This window comes from Ambystoma mexicanum, chromosome 5q (assembly GCF_040938575.1).
Source record: "Ambystoma mexicanum isolate Mex_15411 chromosome 5q, UKY_AmexF1_1, whole genome shotgun sequence".
Lineage (NCBI taxonomy): Eukaryota > Metazoa > Chordata > Amphibia > Caudata > Ambystomatidae > Ambystoma > Ambystoma mexicanum.
In genome coordinates, this window is record NC_090933.1 from 345,221,334 (window position 1) to 345,247,286 (window position 25,953).

Here is a 25,953-nt window from a genome sequence, read left to right on the forward strand (position 1 = left end):
TTCAGATTTTCTATTGGCTCAGCAGTAAGCCAGTAATGTAATATACACACCAAGTAAGGGACAAGTACTGTTTGCTGTTGCCGCCTCATTACTTTTTGCTGGAATAGCTTGGAATTGCTGCCGACGCCGCTTTTACAGCGAAGCTTGACTGGAGCAGCCTTTGTTTCCCACCAGTGACTTTTTCCTTGGGAGGACATCTGAGCTGGTAACACCAGCCCGCCTGACCCTGAATCTGGAACACACTGAAGTTGGGTTCTTTTGAAGTTGTGTTCAACGGTAGCCTGGGGTTTTGCTAACACACTTGCTGGTATGTGCTTAACACAATCTTTTTACATTACTCCGAAGGTACTTCCTGCTTGAGGTGGCTCCACCCCCTCTGTCAAGTGACGCCTCCGGATCCATTATAAAAAGACTTAGTCCGGCGCACCCGCGCCGCGCACCAAGTACGGGACAAGTACTGTTTGCGGCGTCGTAGCTTAGAAAATTATTCCACGGTTTTCTTTACTCTTATCTACTAAGTACGGTGGGTACTACAGCCCTTGATGTGGGGGGCATAGCTTGTGTACTGGTTTAAATGTCCATCTATTGTTTTCAGATGATTGCTCAACCTAGTTATGCCATTTGATATGAGTTATTACATCTTGCCAACTCTTAATCTATAACTGACTTAACTGGTGTCTGGTCTTTGAAATTGTAAAAACAAAAAATATATATATTAAAAAAACATTTTATTGCCAATAATTAAGAAAATAGTTAACTTTAAGATGGCAACTGGTTTGTGTAGTTTGAAGAAACTACCCGATCCACAATGCTCCATAGGAACAACTATTCAGAATAAGGCCTTAATGTTTACTTCTATGGATGATGTTATGCTCTCATTACCTTCACATTATGAGGAGAGTGAGGCAGATCGGAAAAAAACAGGTCCTATAATTGATTGTAAAGAAGATTCTGAATGAAATTGGAATAATTCCAAAAAATGTGATTACTGCAATGGTGCATACTTCTCCTACTAGTCATATTGTGAATGACCCAGTCCCTAAATTTGCTGTATAGGATCTCAATGATATTCTTCACTCTGATGATTTGTATGACTTATCTGATGCAGAATCTATGAGTGACACTAATACCAACATGCGGGATGCCTCAAATAAACTGTCGAAAGATAATTTAATAGATTGCTCCATGATGGGTCCTACCATCGAAGCTGAACTGGGGAAAAGGGTGAAGCTTTTGTTTGGTCCCTCAAACCCAGTACATCATAGAACCATCGGTCGTGAAGACGTTTTTTTGTTTAGTATTCCATCTAGAAACAATCATCCGTTACCATTACCACATCAGAGTGTACAGGAAGACGCTAAAACTGCATAACAATGGGAACCTGAATTTTCATCAAACTTTAATGAGGATATATCTAAAACGAGTTCCCCAAAAAAGACTAGTCCTCAAATGGTGCTCGATGCTCGAGTGAACTTTGATATACACGAGTTTTAGTCGAGCCTAAATGGTAAAGAAAAGGAATCTTCATCCCCTTTGGTGCCTTTAGATACTCTAGAAGGGCCATCTTTATCTTCTGATTTTCCCGTTATAGCAAGAATCTTAGACCTATTAGATAAGGGACATGAACTTTCACATTGCGAGATAGGTCTACTAAGAAAAACAATTGAAGAACTGGTTAACAAAACAAATCGAATTGAGGGTTTATTATTTACATGTGATGCTATAGCCACTTTAACAGGGAAGCCGAGCATAAGTACCACCAGGTTAGATAAAGCAACCCAATCTCAGAGTGAACTAGGCCTAATGGTCAGTGACAAGAGATCCTTTGCCGAGGTTATTACCCCGAGAACGACTCAAACCTCCGGCTGTCAGACTGACCCTGTACACTATAATGAAATAGGCCATACTAACATGGCCACTTCAATTCGAAAAATTGAACATAAACTGGATGAACTAAAGGAGTTCTTTGGGTCCTTGAGACATATGGACTCTGAAGTTCCTCTTGTCCAGGTTCCGAACAATGTGACCCCAGATAGTCCATCTCCCTTAACCGATCTGATTGATCTCACTGATGCTTGTGATGTGGGGGAGTGTCCACAAGTTCAGGAGATAAGTAAAATCTATATTCAAGAGAAACCAATAATTATACTTCCAAGAAGGGAAAAGAGACTTGCTGCGAGAGTGCAGAAAAGAAGGGCCAAGGCTAATTGCATTAAAAAAATATATATAATAGCGAAGGACAGTGTTTCATCTAAACCAGATTGCCCTTTGCAGGAAGCACTTGGTCCTCAGTGCGATGAAGTGGTCATAGATCTATCTCAATTAAATGAAGAATCGAGGATTCTTTTGGACCATAAACTTGAAGGTTTGGCTGGAACCCTAAAGGACTAACAGTCCCAGCATAATCCCGAAACAGACGAGGAACCCAAATTTAAGTAATTCTATAAAAAACCCTATTAAGAAAGAACAGCAGTCGTCTGATGTGTTGCATCCTGTTTCCCAATCTGTACTTTCTCAATTTTATCCTGTGGTTCATAAAACCACTTCCTTGAAGAAACAAAAAAAAGACTCCTAATGATCATTCATCTAAACAGATGGTAGTAAAGCCACAATTTGACTTGGGAGAACCATGGATGATGGGGTTTTAGGTAAAGATGAACCATCTGTTGTACTGAGTACATACACAAACTAGCCCGGTCTTATTAATAACGTGGTCTCAAACAAGGAAGTGATTAAAGAGAATGTAATTCTACCGTTAATTGTTAGGGAAACCTCATTACAAACATCTTCAGATTTAGCACCGAAAGAAATGCCAGTTTATGATATGCAAAATGCTGACGCACAACAATTGAAAAATGGGGAAATCCCAATTACTCCTGAGATGCCACTCATCATGGGATGGGAAAGTGACCCAAAAGTCAAATGGTAAATTTCACCTAAATAGATCTTTCTTGCTAAAATATTTTCAGTCCATTCCTGCATTGAGAACGCTTGATTCTGATGATATTGACTGGGTGAGATTAACTACAGTTCACAATAATAGAATGATTTGTAGTTTCCATTCTTTATTGATTACGAAACTAGTCTGGGAATAAAGGGAACATTTTGAGTATGTTGGTTTATCTCCACACTTGTTTAAAACTGAATTGGAAGCTAAAACATTTCTTGAAATGTCTGACAAGATTACTAGTAATGTGTTACCAAATGCAACAATGGGTGCGGTCGTACCCTCTAGTGATGATATGATGAAACAACTAATGGAACTGACAGATGCTTTGAAGGGTTTGCATGGTTTGAAAAACATTCTATCTAATGTTGCTTCTAAAATAACTATGCCATTACACTAACCAACTCAGAAATTAGTCTTTTATTTTGTGTCGTTCATGGAATAGCTGTGGACTGGCTAATTTCTTTAGATGGTGGGACTCAGCTAAGGATATATGTCATCTTGATATTTTATTACAGGAAACAATGCACATGTCACATTTTGATGTTGAAGGTTTTGTATGCTATTCTCAATCTGCTAAAAAGGGTGGAGCTTGGCAGGCCATTCGGTGGCTTAGCTATTCTCATTAATAACTCTTGTAAGTTAAATTCGAAATTGGTCTTCATTGATGATGCTGTAATTTCTGCCGAGATATCGTCTTGCTTGAATCATGTGACCCCTATTCTTATCTTATGTGTATATTGGAATAGGGTCCTAACCACTTATAATATCTTAGAAAGCATAATTGATTCATATCTGGAGGATCCCTTGGGTCGACATGCGAATATTGGTTTTTTGATTGGAGGTGACTTCAATTCAACCTGTTTATACAAAGGTCTTACAACTGGACAAAAATAACTGTCCTCACAGGCACTAACGGTTAGAAATGGCAAAAAATGGGTAGAATTTTTTCTAAATTGGGACATTCAGGTTATCGAAGTGGATGACCAAACTCTCCAGTATACATGGTCAAGAGGAAGGTTATTCTCCCATATTGATCATTTTTTTTGTTGTCAACCTCATTATATCAGTCTTGCTCTCCAGTTATAATAGATGTGGGTTTTGGTGATCATTGTGCTATTTCCCTTAAACTGGTAATGGGAGAATGGGGTTTTAATCCTTGTCTAGCTCTTACAACGGTTGATATGGATAGACCCGGACTGTGAGTTAGATGGTCAACATACCTTTGCCAACAGCTCATTTGGCGGTTGAAAAATGACTCAATGAGGGACAAATTGTCCAGGGAAAATATTGACCGTTTATATGGACGACCTTATAATGTTTTCAGCCAAAATAATAAAATATAAAATCGATATGGTATTTGTCACACATTCACTTCCTCGTACATGGTGTGCCGCGATCATTATTCCAATCTATAAAAAGGGTCTCATAAATGACCCTAACAACTTTAGACCAATAGCCCTTACTGATGCCTCATCGAAAGTATTTTGTCATCTCATCTTGGAGGGGCTTTTAGAGTACATGAATGCTAATGCGATTCTATCAAAATATCAAACGGGCTTTCGTTGTTCAATTGGATGTTCCCTAAATGCTACAATAATATCTCATATTCAATGGAATACAAAACATAAGCATACGGGTGCGGTATATATGGCCTCTCTTGATTTGAGTGCGGCTTTCGATTCAGTAATTAGAGAGGTCCTGTGGAAAAAAATGTTACAGATGGGTTTTCCGTCATATATGGTGTCACTTATTGCCCTCTTGCATACCTCGACCTCTTATAAGGATAGATTAAATCGAGCAGGTGTGACTACCGAGGCTATTCCAACTAATATGGGCCTTAAACAAGGATGCACTCTTGCAGCAATACTATTTAACATGTGTATATTTGTGATATTGAGGATCACTGGGCAGATGTTATCAATTTTCCAGTGAATCTAGGAGTACTAAAACTTAACTATAGGTTTTCCTGATGCTCTACTTTTATTTGATAAAACACCCTACGGTTTGCAAAATAAGTTGAATTCCTTCTCCTTATATGCAGCGGAGCATAATCTAAAAGTGAACCAGTTCGAATCTAATATATTAATTTTTTTCTGATGGGAAAAAAAGGCATATCGATTTAACTGGTCAATTGATGGCATTTCTATTGAGTCCGCAAAATCAGTCAAATATCTTGGTTATATACTAACCGATATGTATTCATTGCAATGGTGGAAACTTAAATTGCACAAAATAGCCAGGCCTTTGATATCACAAATGAAAATTATCATAAGGAAATATTGTTGCTTTTCGCTATTACCAGTTATACAATTTTATCTACTAAAAGTGGAACCGTGGATACTATACGCACTTGATATATGTCTATATGAAATTGAGGAATTCCTCGATTCTTTACAAGGAGGTATATGCAAGCAAGTATTGGGCTTGGCGTCCTCGATACCAAATCACATTATAAGACATGAAATAGGACTCCTTCCCTTATCCGTAAAATGGTATTGGCGGATGCTTAACAACTATGCTAAGTTCTTAAAACCACCTTTGAATAGTCTCTATGAAGACTTAAACAATCAGGCGTTGCTTGGGCACCCACCTTCCATATTAGCATTTGTTGAAAAAATTAAGGATATCATGGCTTCTGCGCTTATTCTAGAAAATCATTTAATTCATGGCCTACCTAGTTGTAAAAGGAAAATGCAACTATATTATTGGTGTTGTCAATCTGATAGAATAGGTCAATATGCCTCATATCAAGACTATGCTCGAATTAGAAGAAAATGGGGAACCCGTCCTAAATATCTTATTTACTTTCCATCTGCTTCTAGTCGAAATCTGTATCTCCATTTTAGACTGAACCAATTTCACACGAATGAGAGGCTAGCCCATTGGGGAAGATGTCAAGACCCGTTTGAACCAGGTGTTTGTAGACTTTGTCAAAAGGGTACCATGGTAGAATCCTTACAACATTTGGTTATTTTCTGTGATTATTTTGAGATCTTGCGACTTAACACTCTTGGAGTTTATTTTGATCCTTCCTCCTTGTTGGCTAGAATTACTCTTTGGGCTAGGTGTATGACAGGCAATAACATTAAAATGATTATTAAATTGACTATGCTATTATGTGAAATAGATAAGAAATTAAAAGAGCTTAAGGTTGAATAGTATGTTATGATTTAATCAAGTCCATTTTATTATAATCTTACACTGGATCATTGTATAATAACGAAGGAAATTTGTCTTACTGAAGAACATTTATTTTATTCCTATCTTATACTGGATTATTGTATAATAATGACGGAAATCTGTTTTAATGAAGGAAAATATTTCTTATTGATGAATTGTGAAACAATGTATTTTAAATGTGTAATTGTATTTATGTAATTTTATTGGTTCTTTTGTATACTGTAAAGGTTTGTAAACTAACCAAATACAATAAAAAAAATGTAAAAAATATACGCAAAGTATCTATGATATAATTTTAATTTTGGATAGCCACATCTACCCCTCAATCCCCATTTGAACTGGGCTTTGAAGGCTATCTAGCAAAACCTTTGCCTTTAACCCATCACCCTCATAAGAAATTGCAGAAAGTAGCTTTTTTGTAAGTGGAAGTGGGTGCATACTGAAAATAACACATTTGGAAGTAAGTAACATCAATCCTCGCCAACCCCCTAACTATAGCATGAGATTCCATTTTTTTCCCATTTCTTACATAAAGCCTCTATTCATTTCATTTGAATATTATTTGACAAAATGTGAGTAATGTCCGTAGTAATCTGCATACTATATACTCGAAACCTTGATTGGTCCATGAATTATGGTCTTCTCCATAAACACTGATGACATGCTTTTAGGGAATACCTCTGTATTTGAGACATTGACTTTATAATCAGACATTTTCCCAAAACTAAATCCAATCAGATGGTGAAAAGAATGTTCCATCTCAGAAAAGAGTACCGGAAGATCATTCGCATAAAGCCAGACCTTTGAATTACAGGAGCCAATAGTAATACCAATAATATTAGTATCACATCTGATTGAAATAGCCAGGGGTTCAATAAAAAGATCAAACCAAAGTGGGGGAAATGGACACCTTTGCTGTGTACCTCTCTTAATATCAAATGGAGCAGGCGTTAATCCATTAACAGTCACCTGTGCTTCACTGTATAATGCTGCAAATTGTCTGAAAAATCCCAGTTCACAATTTACCTTAAGCAGAACTTGACGCAGATAAATCCAGTTAACCCGATCAAAAACTTTTTCAACATTAATATTAACCATGGCACATGGTTCCAAAGCGCTCTTACACATTTGAATAACAGCCAACAATTCTCTCAAGTTATCAAAGTTATTGCGCTCACTTACTCACAGAGATCCTGATTATTTTCACTCCATTTACAACCAGTCGGTCATGAATTACCCTTCCAGGACGTGGTCTGTATAGAGACGATGGAGGTTTTCATCTCATAGTACGACCACCTCACTCTACTCCAAGATGGCGCCTGTGGACAGCAGCATGCTGGCTTACCTTCTGCGGTCGTCATGGAGCTTTGCTACATCCTTCCTCCAGACGCTACTGCGCCAGCGATGTCGGAACTCTCCCAGCCAGGAATAAATGTCGGAGATGAACAGGAAGATGTGCCTCTCAACGTTAAGGTAACCTTACCCTAGCTCAGCGTTGGTCGTCCAAACTTGCTTTTTCCCTGTCCTTGCCTCTGTGTTCCTTGTTTCCGGTCTCTCTATCCTTCCTTCTTGGAGTCTCTATTATTGGCTCCACGCCTCACCCCCCGTGATCAGTATGCTCCTCTGTTGGACTAATGTCCTCATTTTCTGGATCCCACCATTGCTGTTTACTACCTCCGCTAATGTAGGACTGCCTCGTCCAATCCTTCCAAGGGTTTTCCCTACTTGAAGGCTCACTCAGGTTGTCACCTGGCCTGGCACATCAGGCACAGTGGCGTCTAGAGAGAGTCGCCCCCATCTGCATGACTCCCGATTCCAGAGAAGGGACCGTCGCCAGCAGACATTTGCTCCACCTCCTAAAATCAAGCCACAGATGAGATCTCAACAACCTAGTCAATCACCTGATTCGTCATCTCAATCTGATGCAGTTCTGAACCCACAATCCCAACATTACATGCATCGTAATTGCTACATACAATACAGCTGCTCAATGGTAATGATTTATTTTCAATGATAATAAACATCAAAGCTGCAACAGTATCACGGTCACAGCTAACAACTCTTTATGACATTTTTACCTTTTGTCCGTTGTCACAAAGCACATATATTTGGCCACTCCATGGAAGTACTGAAGATTTTGCAGCAAGTGATGGATTAGGACTCACAAAAATGTGAATGTTACTCCTGAAAATAAACACATGCAACAAAGTGAGAGACCAGAACGTGAGTTATGGTTGAATTTACAGATTTTCTATCATTTTCAAAAAATGGTCAACATAAACCGCTCACTCAAAAGCAAGGCATGCATTTTAGTCTAAAACAGAACTCGTTAATTTATGGCTTTTGCTCCGCTCGAATTTGTTTTAAATGTAGGGGGGCAAGTAGATGACAAACTACACACACAAAAACAACCAATCATTATGGCTAATAAAAATATATGAACGCAGATGTATTAGCAGCGTCTTTTCTTTAAAGACAACCGTTAAACTTCAAATATTTATTTAAACTGTGATTTTGGTCAACAACCGTTGACTAAGCAAAAGCTAACATTGTCACTTTCAGCTCTATTGCCACAAATACTTTGTCATTTACAGAACAAAGGGAATATAAATAATGTAAACAAATGGGCACTGGAGATTTATAATCAGCAACTTAATTGTAAGCCGGCAAAATTTACATATATTTATCAGTCTTGTTGATATACGATCGAACTTCAGGAAAAGCAATTAAAGGTAAAACACCTTTTATTCTCCAGACAGTCTATTTACCAACCTGTTATAGTGTGTAGAAATTAATAAATAAAATATTTCATTTTAGAGTATTTTTTAATGCATCAAAGTCACCTAAGGTAAGCGAAAACATACAGAAAACTAAAGCAGAACTACACTTCAGTGACAAAAGAATAGGGCTTTAAAGGTAATGTGTTTTATCCCAAATGTATTTAATTTTTTTATTTGTAAGGGAGGCATGGTATCACAAGTATGACACAGAGTTACAAGTTTCAAACTCCTATTAAATTCTTGGGGTCTGGAAAAAACCCTACTTTGCCCTATAGCCATGGTGGGAGTAGTCTCTACCATCAAATAATAAAGAAAACACAGTCATAGTCAGTCTTTTTCAAATCAAAAAGGCCTATACTAATAAAACGTAATGCCTGCCCTATTGCTTATACAAGAAGTATGTAATGGGGAATATGTATGGAAATGAAAATCAGTGTTGTAACAAAGGATCAAGGTGGCTCCTCCCCAAGTTGGACAGCAAGGAGTAAGGTGGCCACCGTAAACAGGACGTGACACTCTGGCTCAGGTTCTCAAAAAAAGCAGTTCAAAACGTGGGTCGAGGCCCGCTTGGCCTTCCACTTCAAAGTCACTTATTCCAGCTTTCCAAAAGTTCTTTCACAGTTCAACAAAAGTTCACGTAGGTCTCCCTCTGTCAGGCTCGGACCTCTCAAGGCATCAGTTCACGTAGGTCTCCCTCAGTCAGGCCCGGACCTCGCAATCACAGCATTTGCAGAGGTTCCCTTCCCCCAAGCTTCATTCACATTCGTTAGGGGTTCCCTTCCCCTAACTTATTGCATATTCCAGGTCTCCCTCAGTTGGGCTCAGACCTTTCACTGATGTCTAAGACTTTCGAATGTGCAAGACTTTTACTAAAGACCTTTGCAGGACCACTTAGACTTTCACTTCAGCTCTCCCTTTATGCTATTTGCCCCAGTGTCTCTTGGTCTTGGTAGTTCCATATCACAAGCACAAAAGTTCAAAGAAATCCGCATTCACCTTTTCACTCCCCCTTTCGCCATGGTTAATCTTGACCATTGCGCATTTCAGAGTTTGTTCACTTTGCCACTTTATAACATGACAAACATTTGCATAGACTTTCAAGTGGGCTACTTCCTTTCGCCGGACCACTCCACTACTCTATCAGTGGCTTCACAGTGATTGTTAACTTAAAAATTAATTACTGGTTTGCTTTCTTTCACGTATCAGCACGTGTGCAACCTTCAATTGTACGATACACTGTTGCGGCTTCAATGTTTCCTTGACACAAACCGGACTTTCATGCCTTTCACTAACTCACCGGTTGTATGGATACCTTTGTCTTTGTAATTTTGATTCACGAGTCAAGGTTAAAAACACAGGCTTGGCTTCGCCTTCCCAACTCTATTGTTCACCTGGCAGGGTCACTGGCATCCTTTAAACACAATACAGGTTTCTTTCTTGGGATTTGGCTTTCTCTGCATATCCTTCACGGTTTCCCAGAGGCAAAGACCTCCTGCAGGTATCTTCAGGGTTTCCATACCCTTTTCTCTAGTCCCTCGATCGGTCGTCCTGCACCAGTGGGTTCACCTTTGTCCCGGAATAGCTGCTCCTTCTCGTGCTCCACCTTGCTCAGAGTGTATCTCTATGTTCCGCCTTTTATCCGTGTGAGGAGAGCTAATGGGCAGATGTGTGCGATTGAAGTGACTCACTTCGCCTAACCGGATTAGCAGAACATGTCCAATGAGATATGTAAGTGTTAACCTCTTTACTCTCAGTCGCCCTTCGCCTTCTTCCTCGGCCCAGTGTTTGTGTAGAAGGGGGTCACGGGGGGGGCAGGAGTTGGTATGTTGGAGAATCCTATTACATAGTATGGAGTATGGAGGAAAGGGGGGGCAATACCACGTCTCACCATCGGTTTTCCTCACCCTCACACCCTGAAGACGCCCCACCCAGGTGATCCTCCCACACTGTTCCACCCCCAGGGTCTGGAACCAAAGGCAATGGCCGTGCCCTGGCCACCTGAGAGAGAGATCCCTTGGGACCAGCAAATGAGACACCCTTTGGTATCTCACACTATTTTAGTTCACATAAAACTTAATACACTCTGGGAGGCCACCAGGGGGCGCGGGCAAGTTGACCGCCTGATCGCTCGGCTCCCCTGAAGCCCCGAGAGATTTGTGGAGTAAACTGCGATAAAAGGAACGTTATCCTCCTATAAAGGCCGAATCCAGGTGGGGGAACTCCTGGGCACTCCAGAGATACCTTCCTGAGTCTTGGGGTGCCCGGGTCCCCGTGATATTTGACTTGGGCCGTCCGCGCTTCCCCTCCCCCCTCCGGGCCTGTGCCACGCACGAGGTGAAGCTCCACGGCCGGGCTCCTCCTCTCCGCGGATGAGCATCTTGCTGGGATCAATCTGAGGAATCGACACCCTGCACCTCTGCAGGCACCACTGAAAGCCCGTGGGAGTCCCTCTGTAACCGGGGTCCTCGGCCCGTGGGGGCCTCCTCAGACGAGCCCACCTTCAGCTCCCGCTGCGGCTGCCTTGGATGTTCGTACGCTTTGGGCCTCCACGGCCGGACCCTGGCCCGCCGCACACACATCCGTGTATCTCGACCCGGGCCGTCGCTGGAGCACCCCCGGGCTCCTTCCTCTCCTCACACCCCAGGCGCTGGGGAACATCTTTGCAACCATTACATAAGGACCCCCCCGGCTGCTGCTGCGACACAACTCTTAGAGGCCTACACCAAACAGGCCCAGGCCGACGCGGGAGCGCGCCTGGGCCCCCTGCGACCTTTGAAGGCACCCACCGGCCCCACGTCGGAGCAACCATGAGTAGTGGCTGTCGGGGGTTGGTGCCCGTCCCAACCGCCACACCTAATCGAGGGGACCGTCTCCCCGAGCCCCAGGGGGAGATCTTGAGGAACTACGAAGACCTAGAGGGGGAGACACCACATGAGTTGGAAAGGAACCCTGGCGAGATACCAATTCATTCCCCGAGAACAAGAGATGGAGACCAACTCGCTGCCCACACCGACCCCCGACATGAACACTATGGAGAGCAACATCCAGACAATCTTAGACGAAATCAGGGGGATGAGAACGGACATGGGTGCCAAGCTGGCCGACATCACCGCCAAGGTCTCCACGTTGGAGGCTAGAATGGAGGGGGTGGAGAACAATCAGGCATCCACCGTCTTCCTGGAGGCTCAGATGGAGGCGAGGCTCAAGGAGATGCAGCGGCGTGAGGGAGAGCTCCGTTTCAAAGTGGACGATATGGAAAATCGTGAACGGAGATGCAACCTGCGATTCTTCGGCCTGTCGGAGGTGGAGGGGGAGACCCAGACCGGCCTGGAGGGCAAAGTACAGGAGATCATTAGGATTGTCCTGGGAACCGACTCCGGAGAAACCATCCTGATCGACAGGGTTCACCGTGCTGGCGGAGGCAGTAGGGGCCCACGTTCCGTGCTTGCGAAGTTCCACTATTACAGGGACAAAGCAAAAATACTTGAAAGAGCCAGAACCCTGAAAGATACAATTCGACAACTCCAGGGTGGCAATATACCAGGACCTGTCCACCCTCACGCTACAAATGAGGAAAAAATGTGGCCCGATCACCAGGTGGCTCCAGGAAAAGGGGGTCCGGTACCGCTGGGGACACCCATTCTACCTGTCCTTTGAGTGGCAAGGGGAAAACTTTCAGCTCGTTACAGAAGAAGACATCCAAAGAGGCATCGACGAACTGATCGGGGACCCTCGGGGGCGCTCGGGGGAGAGCGGTGGACCCGACAGGAGCTGAGGGGACAGGGGCAAGGGAGGTCTTGTTGAGGTATTGGACCCCGACTAAAGCTGTTGAATGTTCCCAAGGATAAAAGTTGGAGGATACGCTCCACACTATTTATCTCTCGGGGCCCAGGCAGCAGCCCTGGTGGTTCGTTGACTAAACCTGATGTCTGTCGGGCGATGGAGACAGACATCTACCAAAATGGGTAAGGGAAATGGGGAACAAGGGAGGGGGTAGGGGATGGGGGAGGGGGGGAAGGGAAAGAAATAGGGAACGCCAAGCCATGGTTCTGGGCTCCAAGCCAACAGATGATAACGGGGGCACTCACTGAGGTTTCACAGGGCAAGTATAGCGACGACCATGGTTGAAGGTCGGATCGGTACGCTCAACGTTAAGGGTCTCAACTCGCAGAACAAGCGGTCTCTCACGAGTAACTTATTCCGCAAGCAGAAATTACTTGCCCTCTTCCTACAAGAAACCCACTATAGAAGGGGGGCCGAGTCAACGATTAAGGGAAAGGAGATAGGCAGAAACTTCTGGGCTTTGCACAAAACCTCTAAGAAGGAGGGAGTGGGTATCCTCTTGGGTAAATCGCTGTATCTCACCGATGTGGAGACGAAGAGGGGCTTTGGAGGCAGATTCCTGGCGATCAAGGGGTTAGCCCAGGGTACACGAGTCACACTAGCCACAATATACGCACCCAACGCCGGCCAAGTCAAGTTTATTCGCAGGGTCTTTGGGGTTATGGATGGGTGGGCCGAGGGAGCCACAATCCTGGGTGGAGACTTCAATCTCATTACAGATCCTCATCTGGACTGGTGGTCGGCCAAAGGGACGTGACCAAGAGCCCCCACAAAAGATAATCTCGCTTTGAGGGACCTCCTACAAGAATACTACTGGGTTGATGTATGGCGCAAATGCTGGCAGACCCCGGGGGTTACACGTTCTTCTCCCCTCCTCACCAAACTTACACTAGAATTGACTTACTGCTGGTCTCGGAGGAGGGAGGGGGAGAGGTTGGGGACCCTAAGGTTGAGTCTGTGACCTGGTCAGATCATGAGCTCCTCGTTATGGAATGGCATTTGCAAGCCACCGTGAAATCACGTAGGTGGCGCTGTAACGATACCCTCATGAGGGACCAGGTGTTTAGGGAATTCCTTAGGAACGAAATGAAGGCCTTCTTCCTATCGAACGACGCAGGGGATGTCCCAATGGTCTCAGTCTGGGAGGCAGCGAAGGCCACCTTCAGGGGTCTCCTCATCGCAGAGGGTGCAAGCAAGAAGCGAGAGAGGGCCCTGATAGAATCCAGACTCCGGGAAGACCTGTGGGCCATGAGGGCACAGCTCACCAAGGGAAACATAGACCGCGAAAACCTCCTGAGTGAAATGAGAGAGAAGAGGCAGGCTCTGCACACAATCCTGATTGGAAAGGTAGTTAAAAAAATGAGATACACAAAGCAGAGATACTACGAGAGGGGCGACAGGGTTGGGACTCTTCTGGCACACAGACTGAGGGGAAATAGGGCGGACAGACACATAGAAAAGGTCAAGGACGTGGAGGGTAACACCCAGATAAAAATTGAACATATAGCAGAATCATTCGCGGACTTTTATAGGGCCCTCTACACCAAACAAGAGGGTGAATCACTGGAGGAAATTCTAAAATATCTTGATGACCACCCCCCACCTAAGCTCACAGACCTAGAGAGAGAGACACTGGACAAGGAGATAACGGCGGAGGAGGTGGAGGAGGCCATCAAAAAGCTTCAAATAGGCAAGACCCCGGGGGAAGACGGGTACACAGCGGATTTCTATAAACAATTCCAGTCTGAACTAACCCAACCGCTGACCAAATTATTTAACCACATCAAGACCTTAGAAACCATTCCACCAACATTCCTGCAGGCCATAATCACAGTCATCCCTAAGCCGGGCAGAGATCCAGCGGAGTGTGGCTCATACAGGCCCATCTCGCTCCTGAACACAGACGCCAAGATCTTTACCAGGATCCTGGCGCCACGGCTAGAACAGTGTCTCCCCCGGCTGATTCACCCCGATCAGGTAGGCTTAGTAGTAAATAGACAAGGAGCGGATAGTATGCGCAAAACCCTGCACATATTGAGCTCAAATGGAGTGAAATCCGATGGTGCCCTTCTTCTGTCTCTAGACGCGGAGAAGGCGTTCGACAGGGTGAGCTGGGCCTTCATGGAGGGGGTTCTATCGTCCTTGGGGATGGGACCCAGGTGGCGGGGATGGATGACGGCCCTCTACTCCCGCCCTTCCGCTAAAGTGGTGGTCAATGGAAGAGAGTCTGAGTCCTTTCCTTTAGAGAGAGGCACAAGACAGGGATGCCCATTGTCCCCCCTCATATACGCTCTGGTGATGGAACCTTGGGCCATAGCAATCAGGACTAATGACCAGATCCAGGGTGTCAAGATGGGGGGGAATCGATTACAAAATAACCCTGTTTGCCGACAATGTCCTCCTGTACCTCTCTAAACCATCCCAATCTGTCCCGGAGGTGTTGAACAGTCTGGAGCGATATGGTTCCCTGGCAGGCTACAGGGTCAATGTAGATAAGTCAGTGGCGTTCCCGGCAGGCCAGCCCAACGAGACCGAGCGACAATATATCGACAACCTTCCGTTTTGTAAAAGTACAGAGGGATTCTCCCACCTGGGGATCCAAATTCCATCAGACCTAGGGGATCTCTTCAAAGTAAACTATCTGCCCCTATGGAGGTCGATCAAACACGACCTGGGACGCTGGTCGAAATCCAGCTTCTCATGGATGGCTCGCCTCAACTCCATCAAAATGGTAATCCTCCCCAAATTCTTGTACCTGTTTCAAATGCTGCCAACCCAGATACCAAACCCATTCCTCCTGGAGATCAAACGGGCCCTTCTCCGTTATCTATGGGCCGGTAAATCCCATAGAATTGCTTACGACACTCTCACAAGACCCAAAGATGAGGGTGGGGTGGGCTTTCCCGATCTTGACACCTACTATAAGGCGTCACAACTGCGCGTCCTTGTTGACTACCGGATGACCGGCCCAAAGAAACAATGGGTAACGTTAGATAACACACTCTTCTCGCCAGTCACATTGGACGAATGGCTATGGGTCCCCAATACATCTATCCCAAGAAGGGTTCTGAAACACCCAGTGTTGGGAGTGCTGTGGTCCTTTTGGAAGGAAGGGGGTTACCTGAGATGGCTCACAACGTGGCCCTCACCTTTGAGCTGCATCTGGGCCTCCCCACTTTGGAAAGGGATCAACGAACCACTGGCCTTCCAGCAATGGTATGAGGTGGGCCTCTGTAGGGCCGGACAGCTCTGGGTGGATGGGGTGTTTATTTCTCTAAGTGACTTGAAGGACGCCCTAGGCCTCCCCGACCTCTCCCCCTTTCGATATCTACAACTCATGGGTGCCCTTACCGAGAGCAGATGGGGAGACACACTTAGGCGGGACCTAACCGATTTTGAGAAATTTCTCATAACGCACAAAGGCACCAAGGGGGTGATACCGCGATTTTATGGCTTCTTGCTGTTCTCTACCTCACGGGACCCCCCCATCTTCCCAAGTACAATGGGGGAAGGACCTGGGCAACCCTATAACGGAAAAGAGATGGACCAAGATCTGTAGGCAGGCACACCGCTCCACAACTGCACCCCAATACCGCCACCAGGCCCTGAAGTTGATACACAGATGGCACTACCCCCTACAAAGGATAGCCAGAATGAGAAAAGGCTATGACCCCCACTGCTGGAAATGCCATGTTGAAAAGGGAGACTATGTCCATATCTGGTGGAAGTGCCAGGTGGCACAAACCTATTGGAGTGAGGTCCTGTCATGGATAAGGGGAGTGGACGGATTGGCGAGAACTCTGTCCCCCTGGCTGGTGTTGTTCGGTATTGAGGTCGAAGGGGGCCCCAAGGTAAAACAAGACCACATGTTGCAGGTCATGCTAGTCGCAGCTAAATGCTGCTGGGACCAGAAATGGAAATCACCCCGACCTGCGGGGGAAGGGGAGTGGGTAGCAAAAACACAAGCAATCCACGACATGGAGTACTTGACCCACTTGATCGAATCCAAATCTAACATCGAGGCCCTATGGCTGCCATTTTTTGACAAATACGGGAAAACAGCCTGAGGCATGAGTAACCATCTCAGGCGGCTCTCCTGATGGGAACAACACTATTGGGGCAACCCCTTTGGAGTCAGAGGAGATCGATTGTTACAAGACATGTGACTCTTATATGTTGAACCTTATTTTTTTTAGCACCATTTCGCTCTCGGAAGCAACCCTATGCTCGCAATGTATCCTCAGACGATGTGCTGGACTCCATTGTTGTTATCTACCATTAAACCATGGCGTGGGATTAGGGGGGGGGGTGGGGGGGGGAGGGGAAAGTTGTGACCTCACTTTGATACATATGGATGTTTGCATTATTTTTTGAATTATGTCATAACTGTAAAATTTCAATAAAACCAAATTTTCAAAAAAAATACTTAATACACTCATATTAACTATAATATACACAATCACACTTAATAATTCATCTTTATCTATATATATCTATATATATTTGTGGAAGTGCGTTTGTATGTTCGGGGGTTGGCTACAGCTCCATAACAGTTGGTGGGCTGACATTTTGGCCCACGGTCGGCATACCAGTCTGGGGTCTACTGGCGATAGTGACATTTGACGAACCTCACCCATTCGCCCAGCACAGAGGTGCAGCGGGGTCTGGCTCTGTGCTATCAGTATAGGTGATTTGGGGAGATTGGCGATTTTTCAAAAATAGGAAGTTATGACATAATAAAACATACACAAGGATATAGCAGACCCCCACGGGTATGTTAGCAACAGACCCGGGCAACGCCGGGTGGTACCGCTAGTATTATCCTAAATGTGATGGTGGCATTTAATGAAGAACAGTTTACTTACCCCTGGTAATGTTCTTTCTAATGGATGGTCCTCCCACAGATTCCTCATCCTAGATATAGTCTGCGGTAGCAGCAAACGTTTGGCATTTTTCACCTCCATGGTGCGCTGTGTGGCTCCGGAGTCGAGAAATCCCTTGACTGTCCTCTGCACCTGGACCAGACATCAACACAAATTGCCCGCACTATGTCCTTTAATTTTATTTCCCTATGCTTAGCCAAGTTGGGGAATAGCCTTTTGTACTCCTTGAAAAGAAACAATTCTTGGCTTATAAGCCTTCCAGACAGGACTGATGTGAAGGAGAGACTAGAAAAAGGATAAAGGAGCTCTTTAATTGAGGGGTAAAGTGGGAGGGTGATAATGAAACCGTGGGAGGAACCACCATCAGAAAGAACATTACCCAGGGGTAAGTAATGAATTCTTCGAATGGATTGTGTATTCCCATAGGTTCCTCGTTTAAAGTAGACTCACACAGCAGTGCTTCCTTCCTCTGAGGAGGGAAAGAGTGACGCCCTTTGCAATTCTATCTTAGAGCACTTTGCAAGACTTCTCTGCAAAAACAGGAATCCTTGCCCTCCAATAATGCTTAGCGAATGTGCGCAGTAATTACCATGTCACTTCTTTGTGTATGTCAACGGTTGACACTCCCCTTTGTAGAGCGGATGTAGCAGCCCCTCCTCTAGTGGAGTGTGCTTTTAGTCCTTACAGGACTGGGTTGCCTGCTACGTCATAAAATTCGAAAATGGCTAGACCAATGCATTTGGATATGGCTTGCTTGGTTACTGACTTTCCCAGTTTGGGGTGCATGCACCCAAGAAGAATTGATCTGGTCTGAATTGGCTTGTTTTCACTATGTAGAAACGTAGAGCCCTTTTTGTGTCTCATCTGTGTAACCTCTCCTTAATTTGAAGGATAAGGAGGGTGGTAGAAGGCAGAAAAATTATTTTGTTTGGTGTTAAGTGAAATTCGGATACTACTTTGTGGAGGAAGGACGGGAGAACTCAGTATACCAAGGTGCCTGGACCTTGCTCTATATGTGGGTAGCCATGGCAGTAAGAAATGCTGTCTTGCAGGAAAGAAGCCCGTTCTGAACACTGCATTGATTCAAATGAAGCTTCCATTAGAAATGACAGGACCAAGATCAAATCCTGCACCAGCACCACAAAGGGTGTTGGGTGAGCAGGGTATGGGAGGGAGAGAGCGAGAGAGATGCTAGAATGTATTCAACTGGGCTTTTCAAGAAATTAATAACCAGAGGCAGTGTAAAATACAACATGGTCAGGTGTTCATATAAAAATGGATATTGCGGCAACGTAACTTTTGGCTGTAGTCACTTTAAGTCCCTGCCATGCTAAGTGCAACAGGAAAAAAAGTACAGCAGAATTATGCATGACAGAGGTTCCAAATCTCTCGCTCTGCACCAGCTGCCACATTACTTCCATGAACAGTGATAAAGAGCTTCCGTTGCTGGTCTTCTAGTATACAGCAACCTCCAAAACATCTTCTGGGAGGTTCCATTCTTGTACCTCATCCTCCCAGTAGCCATGCATGGATATTGAGAGTGCTGACATTAAGATGAAGGATTAGGTCCCCTTCTTGCGAGAGGTTGAATACTCTCGAAAGAAGACATGGGGATGAGGGGGGGAGGCAGACAACCAAGTCCAGAGGGTTCAGTTACCACTTTCTCCTGGCCCAATTTGTGGCTATTGTGATCACGGTTGTGCCAAACCTCCTGATGAAGTGTGGTATGATGGGATCAGTGGGAACACATAGTGGTGGAAAGACCCAGTACACTAAAAATGTGTCCCCAGTGCTCAGTGGAAATTCCCTAGAGCAGAACATCTCACTCTTCTTGTTGGAGCTGGACGCAAACTTATTTCCCCAGTTGGTGAAGATCTCTTCAAGGACTTCCTGGGGTAGCTCCCATTTGTGGGAGACTGAGCCCAACCTGCTAAGGATATCCACCATCATGTTTTCCTGTGCGGCCAGGTGAATTGTTGATCAGGAGGTTTGTCTTTGGAAAGCCCAACACTAGAACTGCATTGCCATTCTGCACAGCGTTAGTGACCCTAGACCTCTTATCTCAAGGTAGTGCATGGCCACCTTGTTGTAGGTCATATCAGGACCGTTTTCCCCTGTATCAAGGGCAAAAAGGCCTTCCGTGACAGTCTAATTACCCTCAACTCTAAAAGGTTTATATGGCATTTCACTTCTGATGAGGACCACAGTCCGCTGACTGCAATTTCTATCAGGTATGCACCCCAGCCCTTTAGTGATGCATCCACCACTACTGTCACTTCCGGCCTAGGCTGCCAAAATGGTTCTCCTGCCATCAAGCTTTCCTTGCTGGACCACAACAGAAGGTCCTGTGAGACCCTGCTTGGGGTCTGTAACAGATCTCTTATGTTGGCAGACAACTGTCACCACAGAGATGAGCGAGTCCACTCAAGTGATCCCATACTCAGTCTGGCCTCCGGCACCAGGAAAATGCAGTATGCCATGAGGCCCAGCAACTGCAGAAAATCCAGGGCTGGCAGAGTGTGATTGTTATGGAATTTTGAGACCATCTGCTGGGCGTTGAAAGCTCGGTCCTTGGAGGGAGGGGGGTGCCTTCACCAAGGAGGAGTTCAAAAACGCTGCAATAAACTAGAGCACTTGAAGTGGTGTCATTTGGGAGTTCTTGGAGTTGAGGGAGAAGCCCAGTCAGTGTAGGAATTGGCAGACATGGTCTAGGTGATCCCGGGCTTGCTCCTGCAAGTGGGCCCTGATTAGCCAGTCAACCAAGAAAAGGAAGACTTTAATTCCCTCCCCCTTAGACTGGCTGCCACCAACAACAACAATTTGGTGAAGAAAAGTCTGATTGCAATACTTACAATTGATAGTGTGCAGTGCAGATCATGAATCTTGGGAACAGCCTGTGCTTTTGGGTGTATCTGCACATGTAAGTAAGCTTCCCGACGGTCCAATGACATTAGTAAATTCTAATGCCCTTGAGCCTGGAGGATCTGCAAAATTACCATCTTGAATTTGTCCTTTCCTGAGAAATGGGTTTCAAGCTCTTCAGGTCTAAGATGGGTCACACCCTCCTTCCTTCTTTGGTACCAAGTAGTAACGAGTACTCTCCACTAGCGGCACTGATTCTAAAGGACCTTTCTCTAGCAGGAAAGCAATCTACTGCCGGAGTAGCAAGTCTAGAGGTTTGGGTCTCTTAATGGGAAGAGGCCAGATAAGGGAATATCTGACAAAGGGGAGTGTAAGGAAGGCATGATATCAAAGTAAGACGGACACAAGTGATCACAGTTCAAGGGTGTTTATTAAACTGTAAAATTGGGAGAGATAAACGCCTAATATAAACCTAAATCTAAGATGGGAGCAAGCTACGACCATCAAACAATAATACAGTCCTAGTGGAGTCTAGTCAAATAAACAGGGCCTATACTAAAAGAAAAACAAAGTCTCTTGCATGAGAGGGTCCGATATGCCATTATGATATGGCATTTATAACACGCCTATACACAAGTGTAAAACAAAAGTTGCTTCTGTTAATCTTCACTCTCGGATCCCCCTCAGCAGGGCTATGATCCTTCTCTCAACGTTACCCTCCCTCAGTCGGGCTCAGACCAACCACTCAATGTGGACATGCCTCAGTCGGGTTCATACTTGTAGTCACAATGTTCACGGGTGTATTACTACTTACCCTAATTCGCAGGCATTCCTCAGTTGGGTTCCCATTTGACTCCACAATGTGCCAAAGACTTTCGACTGTACAAGGGGTTTGTCTTGATCCTCATATGACCACTAACACCATATGCCAGCCTCCCCTAATGCCTCTTGCTACTTGTAGTTTCTACAACAACCAAAAACTTTCGACTATGCACAGGATTTAACATAATCTGCCGCAGGACCACTTCGATTCCTCAGTTCAACACATTTTCCTTGTTTAAGAGTGGGGTACTAGTCAGAGTCCTTGAATGACCACTCTAACTCTGATACCTATTTTTCTTACAAAAGACCTTTGTGCTTTAGTCTTCTTTCTTCATACAATGTTGCTCTTCACAACCTTCAGCCCAACAGAGTGCAGTCCATTTTATCAGTTCTTTTCCAACTCACCGGCTGTGCCAAACTGTTTGCATCCACTGCCTCTGGAGTCAAGGACAGTACCACAATGGCAACCGCTTCTTCCTGCCCTGGCTATCAGTGCGGGCAAGTCCCATGTACCGCCAACATCCTTCGCACTGTTCGCCAGCTGCAATTTCAGGTCTTAGGTTTCCCTTCTCGGAGGATCTGCGGGTCTTGGCTAAAAAGTGCAAGGGCAATTCCCTCCTTATCCTGTCAGGTTTCACCGCCTTTCTCCTCCGTTTGAACTGCCGTCCTGGAATAGCTGCTTTCTCATGTGTTTGGCCTTGCTCGGAGTGTGCTTTCGTGCTCCCCCATTTATCCCTATGTGGAAGAGAAAGGTAAGTCAGGTATGTGTGTGTGATCAAGGTTGCTTGCCGGATCTTGCCTGGCCTCAAAACTGTGACAACCTGGCAGGCTTTCATAGGGAATTATAGCCCTCGTATTCCCCATGGGGATTCTTTCTACCTCCTAGATCATCAACCCTAGTCCTAGAAGGGTTGGTAAACTCAAAAGGGTGAGAATTGTAGGGTTTGTGAAAATAATGGGAAAAATCCATAAAATAGTTAGGAGGTCTGTCGAGGGAATGAGCGGGATTATTGTCGTGAAATGAATAGGGGAGATTGTGGGAACTATAGTATTCTGTCAAAGCAGACTGGGAGAAATAATCAGAGGGATGGGGAGAAGAAGAACAAGTTACTTTCTTACCTGGTAACATTCTTTCGATGGGATTGTCCGACGACGTATTCCATATCTATGACAGGTAATCACCACAGCTGTGCTGCTTCGGAAACTTTTCTCGGTGTATGCGTCCTGCGTCGATGACATCGATGCGCCGTCATCGAGGACCTCCTCCGACGTCATCCTATGTGATAAGTAGGACGCACGACGCCCGTAGCCTCAGTTGTAGTTTTTTCCCCCAGAACGTGTGACATTAGTCTACTGCCATTCAGACACAAAGCCTTGTGGAACGTAAGCTGCAATCGCAAAAGAAATCCTGCAGCGGGGAAGGTAGGGAGGGAGCGATATGGAATACGTCGTCGGACCATCCCATCGAAAGAACGTTACCAGGTAAGAAAGTAACTTGTTCTTTGAGGGGATTGGGTCCTCCGACGCATTCCTTATCTATGACAGTCTCCCAAAGCAGTACCAGAGCAAGGAGGAGGGAAAGAATTTAGAATCAAAATTTAGAATTGCCAATCAAATAGCAGAGCAAAGGACCGCCTTGCCAAAGGCCAGATCCTGTCCTCGGATGGAATCGAGGGAATAGTGACGTACAAATGTATGTACTGAAGCCCAGGTGGCTGCATCACAGATGTTGCAAATAGGAACACCCCTCTGCAGGGCAGTAGATGCAGCCATACCCCCCTGGTAGAATGGGCCCGCAAGCCAGCCGGTGGGTCCTTACCCGCCAAGCGGTAACACTCCGAGATAGCCAAAATAATCCAGCAAGACAAAGTCCGTTTCGTCACAGCTTGTCCCAAACGCTTTCCAGCGTAACCAATAAAGAGTTGATCGTCCACTCTGACCCGGGACATGCGTGAAATATAAAAACTTAAAGCTCTCCTAGGATCAAGCCTATGGAGCCTCTCCTCTTCCTTACCAGGATGCGGAGGAGGATAGAATGCCGGAAGAACAACCTTCTGGGCCATATGAAATTCCGTCACTACCTTCGGAAGAAAAGAAGGACGAACTCTAAGGACAACCCTGTCCTTATGGAAAACAGTGAAGGGTGGCTTAACTGAAAGTGCCTGTAACTCACTCACTCTGCGAGCGGAAGTAACCGCAACTAAAAACACAGTTTTCAGAGTCAACAGCCTCAAAGGGCAAGAATGTAAAGGCTCAAACGGAGCACCCACAAGAAACTTAAGAACAAGGTTTAAATCCCAACCGGGCACCAGGAAAGGCGACGGAGGGAACACATTAGTGAGCCCTTTCAGAAACTGTGAAATTAAAGGGATTTTAAAGTAGGAACACTCTTCAGACGAGCGCTTAAAGATGGACAGCGCCGCCAGGTAACCTTTAATGGTACCCACTTGCAAGCCCCTGTGGGCCAAAGAATGTAAAAAGGACAGAACCATGAGGATGTCACATGCAAAAGGATCCACATTGTGAACTCTGCACCAGTCGCAGAACTTACGCCAACGGTACAGAGACTTTGTTGCTGGCCGTCGGGCCGAGAGCAACACCTCCATCACGTCTTCAGGGAGGTCCCAATCCTTATACCTCAACCTTTCAGAAGCCAAGCGTGAAAGTTGAGGGATCTGACCTCCGGATGGAGAACCTGACCCACCCTCTCCCGTGAGAGCAGATTGTCTCGGTAGGGAAGACGACGTAGAGGACAGATGGACAAGTCGAGAAGGTCCGGGTACCACGTCCTCCGAGCCCACGCCGGAGCAATGAGGATCATCCGGGAACCGAACTTCCGTAACCTCTGCAGCACTTGCGGGATGCCGGGGACTGGAGGAAACGCGTACAGCAGCAGGAATGACCACTCCACCACGAACGCGTCTCCTAAGGCTCCTTTTGGAGGAAATTCCCGCGAGCAGAACCTCTCGCACTTCCGGTTGACACTGGAGGCGAAGAGATCCACTTGAGGGGTCCCCCAAAGGGCGAAGATCTCCAGGAGAATCTCCTGAGCCAACTCCCACTCGTGAGAGATCGTGCTCTGCCTGCTCAGAGCATCCGCCGTCACGTTTTCGTCTCCGGTCTGATGAACTGCCGAGATCGAAACTTCCTGCTGGATGGCCCAGAACTCTAGCTGCATCGCCTCCCTGCACAGAGGAAGTGACCCTGCCCCCCCCCCTTTTTGTTGAGGTAGTGCATGGCCACTGTGTTGTCCGTCAGGATCAGGACACTCTTTCCTCGCACAGTCGGCAGAAAAGCCTTCAGGGCTAGCCTGACGGCCCTCAGCTCCAATAGATTGATATGGAGTCTGGACTCCGACGGAGACCAACGACCGATGATTGTCAGCTCGCTGGCATGAGCTCCCCATCCCGTGAGGGATGCATCCGTCACGATCGTCACCTCCGGCCAGGGAAGCCAAAACGGAGCCCCCTTCATCAAGTTGCCTTCGACGGCCCGCCACAGAAGGTCCTGGGCGACCGAGGGCGGCACCTGAACCGGGTCCGACATCCTGCCGGAGGACTGCGACCATTGCATCTTGAGTTCCCACTGCAAAGATCTCATCCGCAGGCGAGCCTCTGGCACCAGAAGAATGTAGGATGCCATGAGGCCGAGCAACCTCAAGAACTCGAACGCTGGGAGCGTCTGGGCATGCTGAAACTTGTGCACCATCTACTGAATGTGAAGAGCCCTCACCTGGGGAGGAAAACACTGCCCCAGGGAAGTGTCGAGCACTGCTCCGATGTACTGGAGCCGCTGTGTTGGCGTCAAATGGGACTTCTTTAAATTGAGGGAGAAGCCCAGCTGCCCCTGATCAACCAATCGTCCAGGTAGGGGTAGACGTGAATCCCCCCCCTTGCCTGAGATGCGCTGCCACCACCACCATGAGCTTGGTGAAAACCCTCGGGGCGGAGGTCAATCCGAACGGCAGGACCCGAAACTGAAAGTGCGAGTCGCCAACCGCGAACCTCAGGTACTTCTTGTCCTTGGGATGGATCGGCACATGAAGTAAGCATCCCTGAGGTTGGGAGACACCAACCAGTCCTGAAGCTGAAGGGCCTGGAGGACTTGAGAGAGAGTAACCATCTTGAACTTGTCCTTCCTGAGGAGTTTGTTCAAACCGCGCAAGTCCATGATGGGTCTCAATCCCCCGTCTTTCTTTGAAATAAAAAAATAAGGGGAATACCATCCCTTGTTCCTCTCCGCTACAGGCACCAGTTCTATGGCGCCTTTCTCCAGCAGGGCTTGAATTTCCTGCGCAAGGAGCGGATCCGGACTCTGCAAAGAGAGGTTCCCCGGTGGATTGTCGTGAGGCCTCTGCCGAAAGGGAAGACAGTAGCCGTGGGTTATGATCTCCAGAACCCACACATCTGAAGTAATGGCACGCCACTCTACAAGATGCTGCACCAGCCTTCCCCCAACCGGCGAACCATGGGACATGGCCTCATGACTGAGTGGTAGCGGCTGCGGCGTTACTTGAGGACAAAGAGGCAACTGCCCGAGCGGACTTGGCACCACGGGTACCCTGTCGTCCACCTCTGGTACCCCTGCGTTGGCCTCTTTGACTGCCAGCTCCTCTCGCTTTACTGAAGGACGA

General features: G+C 46.1%; 1 protein-coding gene across 5 annotated transcripts in view; it reads right to left on the reverse strand.

Annotated features, from left to right (window-relative positions):
* Positions 1-25,953, reverse strand: part of CEP192 (centrosomal protein 192) — a 2,773,731-nt gene that overhangs the window by 335,586 nt on the left and 2,412,192 nt on the right. For all 5 annotated transcript variants that reach the window (XM_069620824.1, XM_069620822.1, XM_069620821.1 and 2 more), the window contains one exon: positions 8,209-8,314. In XM_069620824.1, coding sequence (XP_069476925.1) covers positions 8,209-8,314 — 106 coding nt within the window. The remainder of the gene's footprint in view (positions 1-8,208; positions 8,315-25,953) is intronic.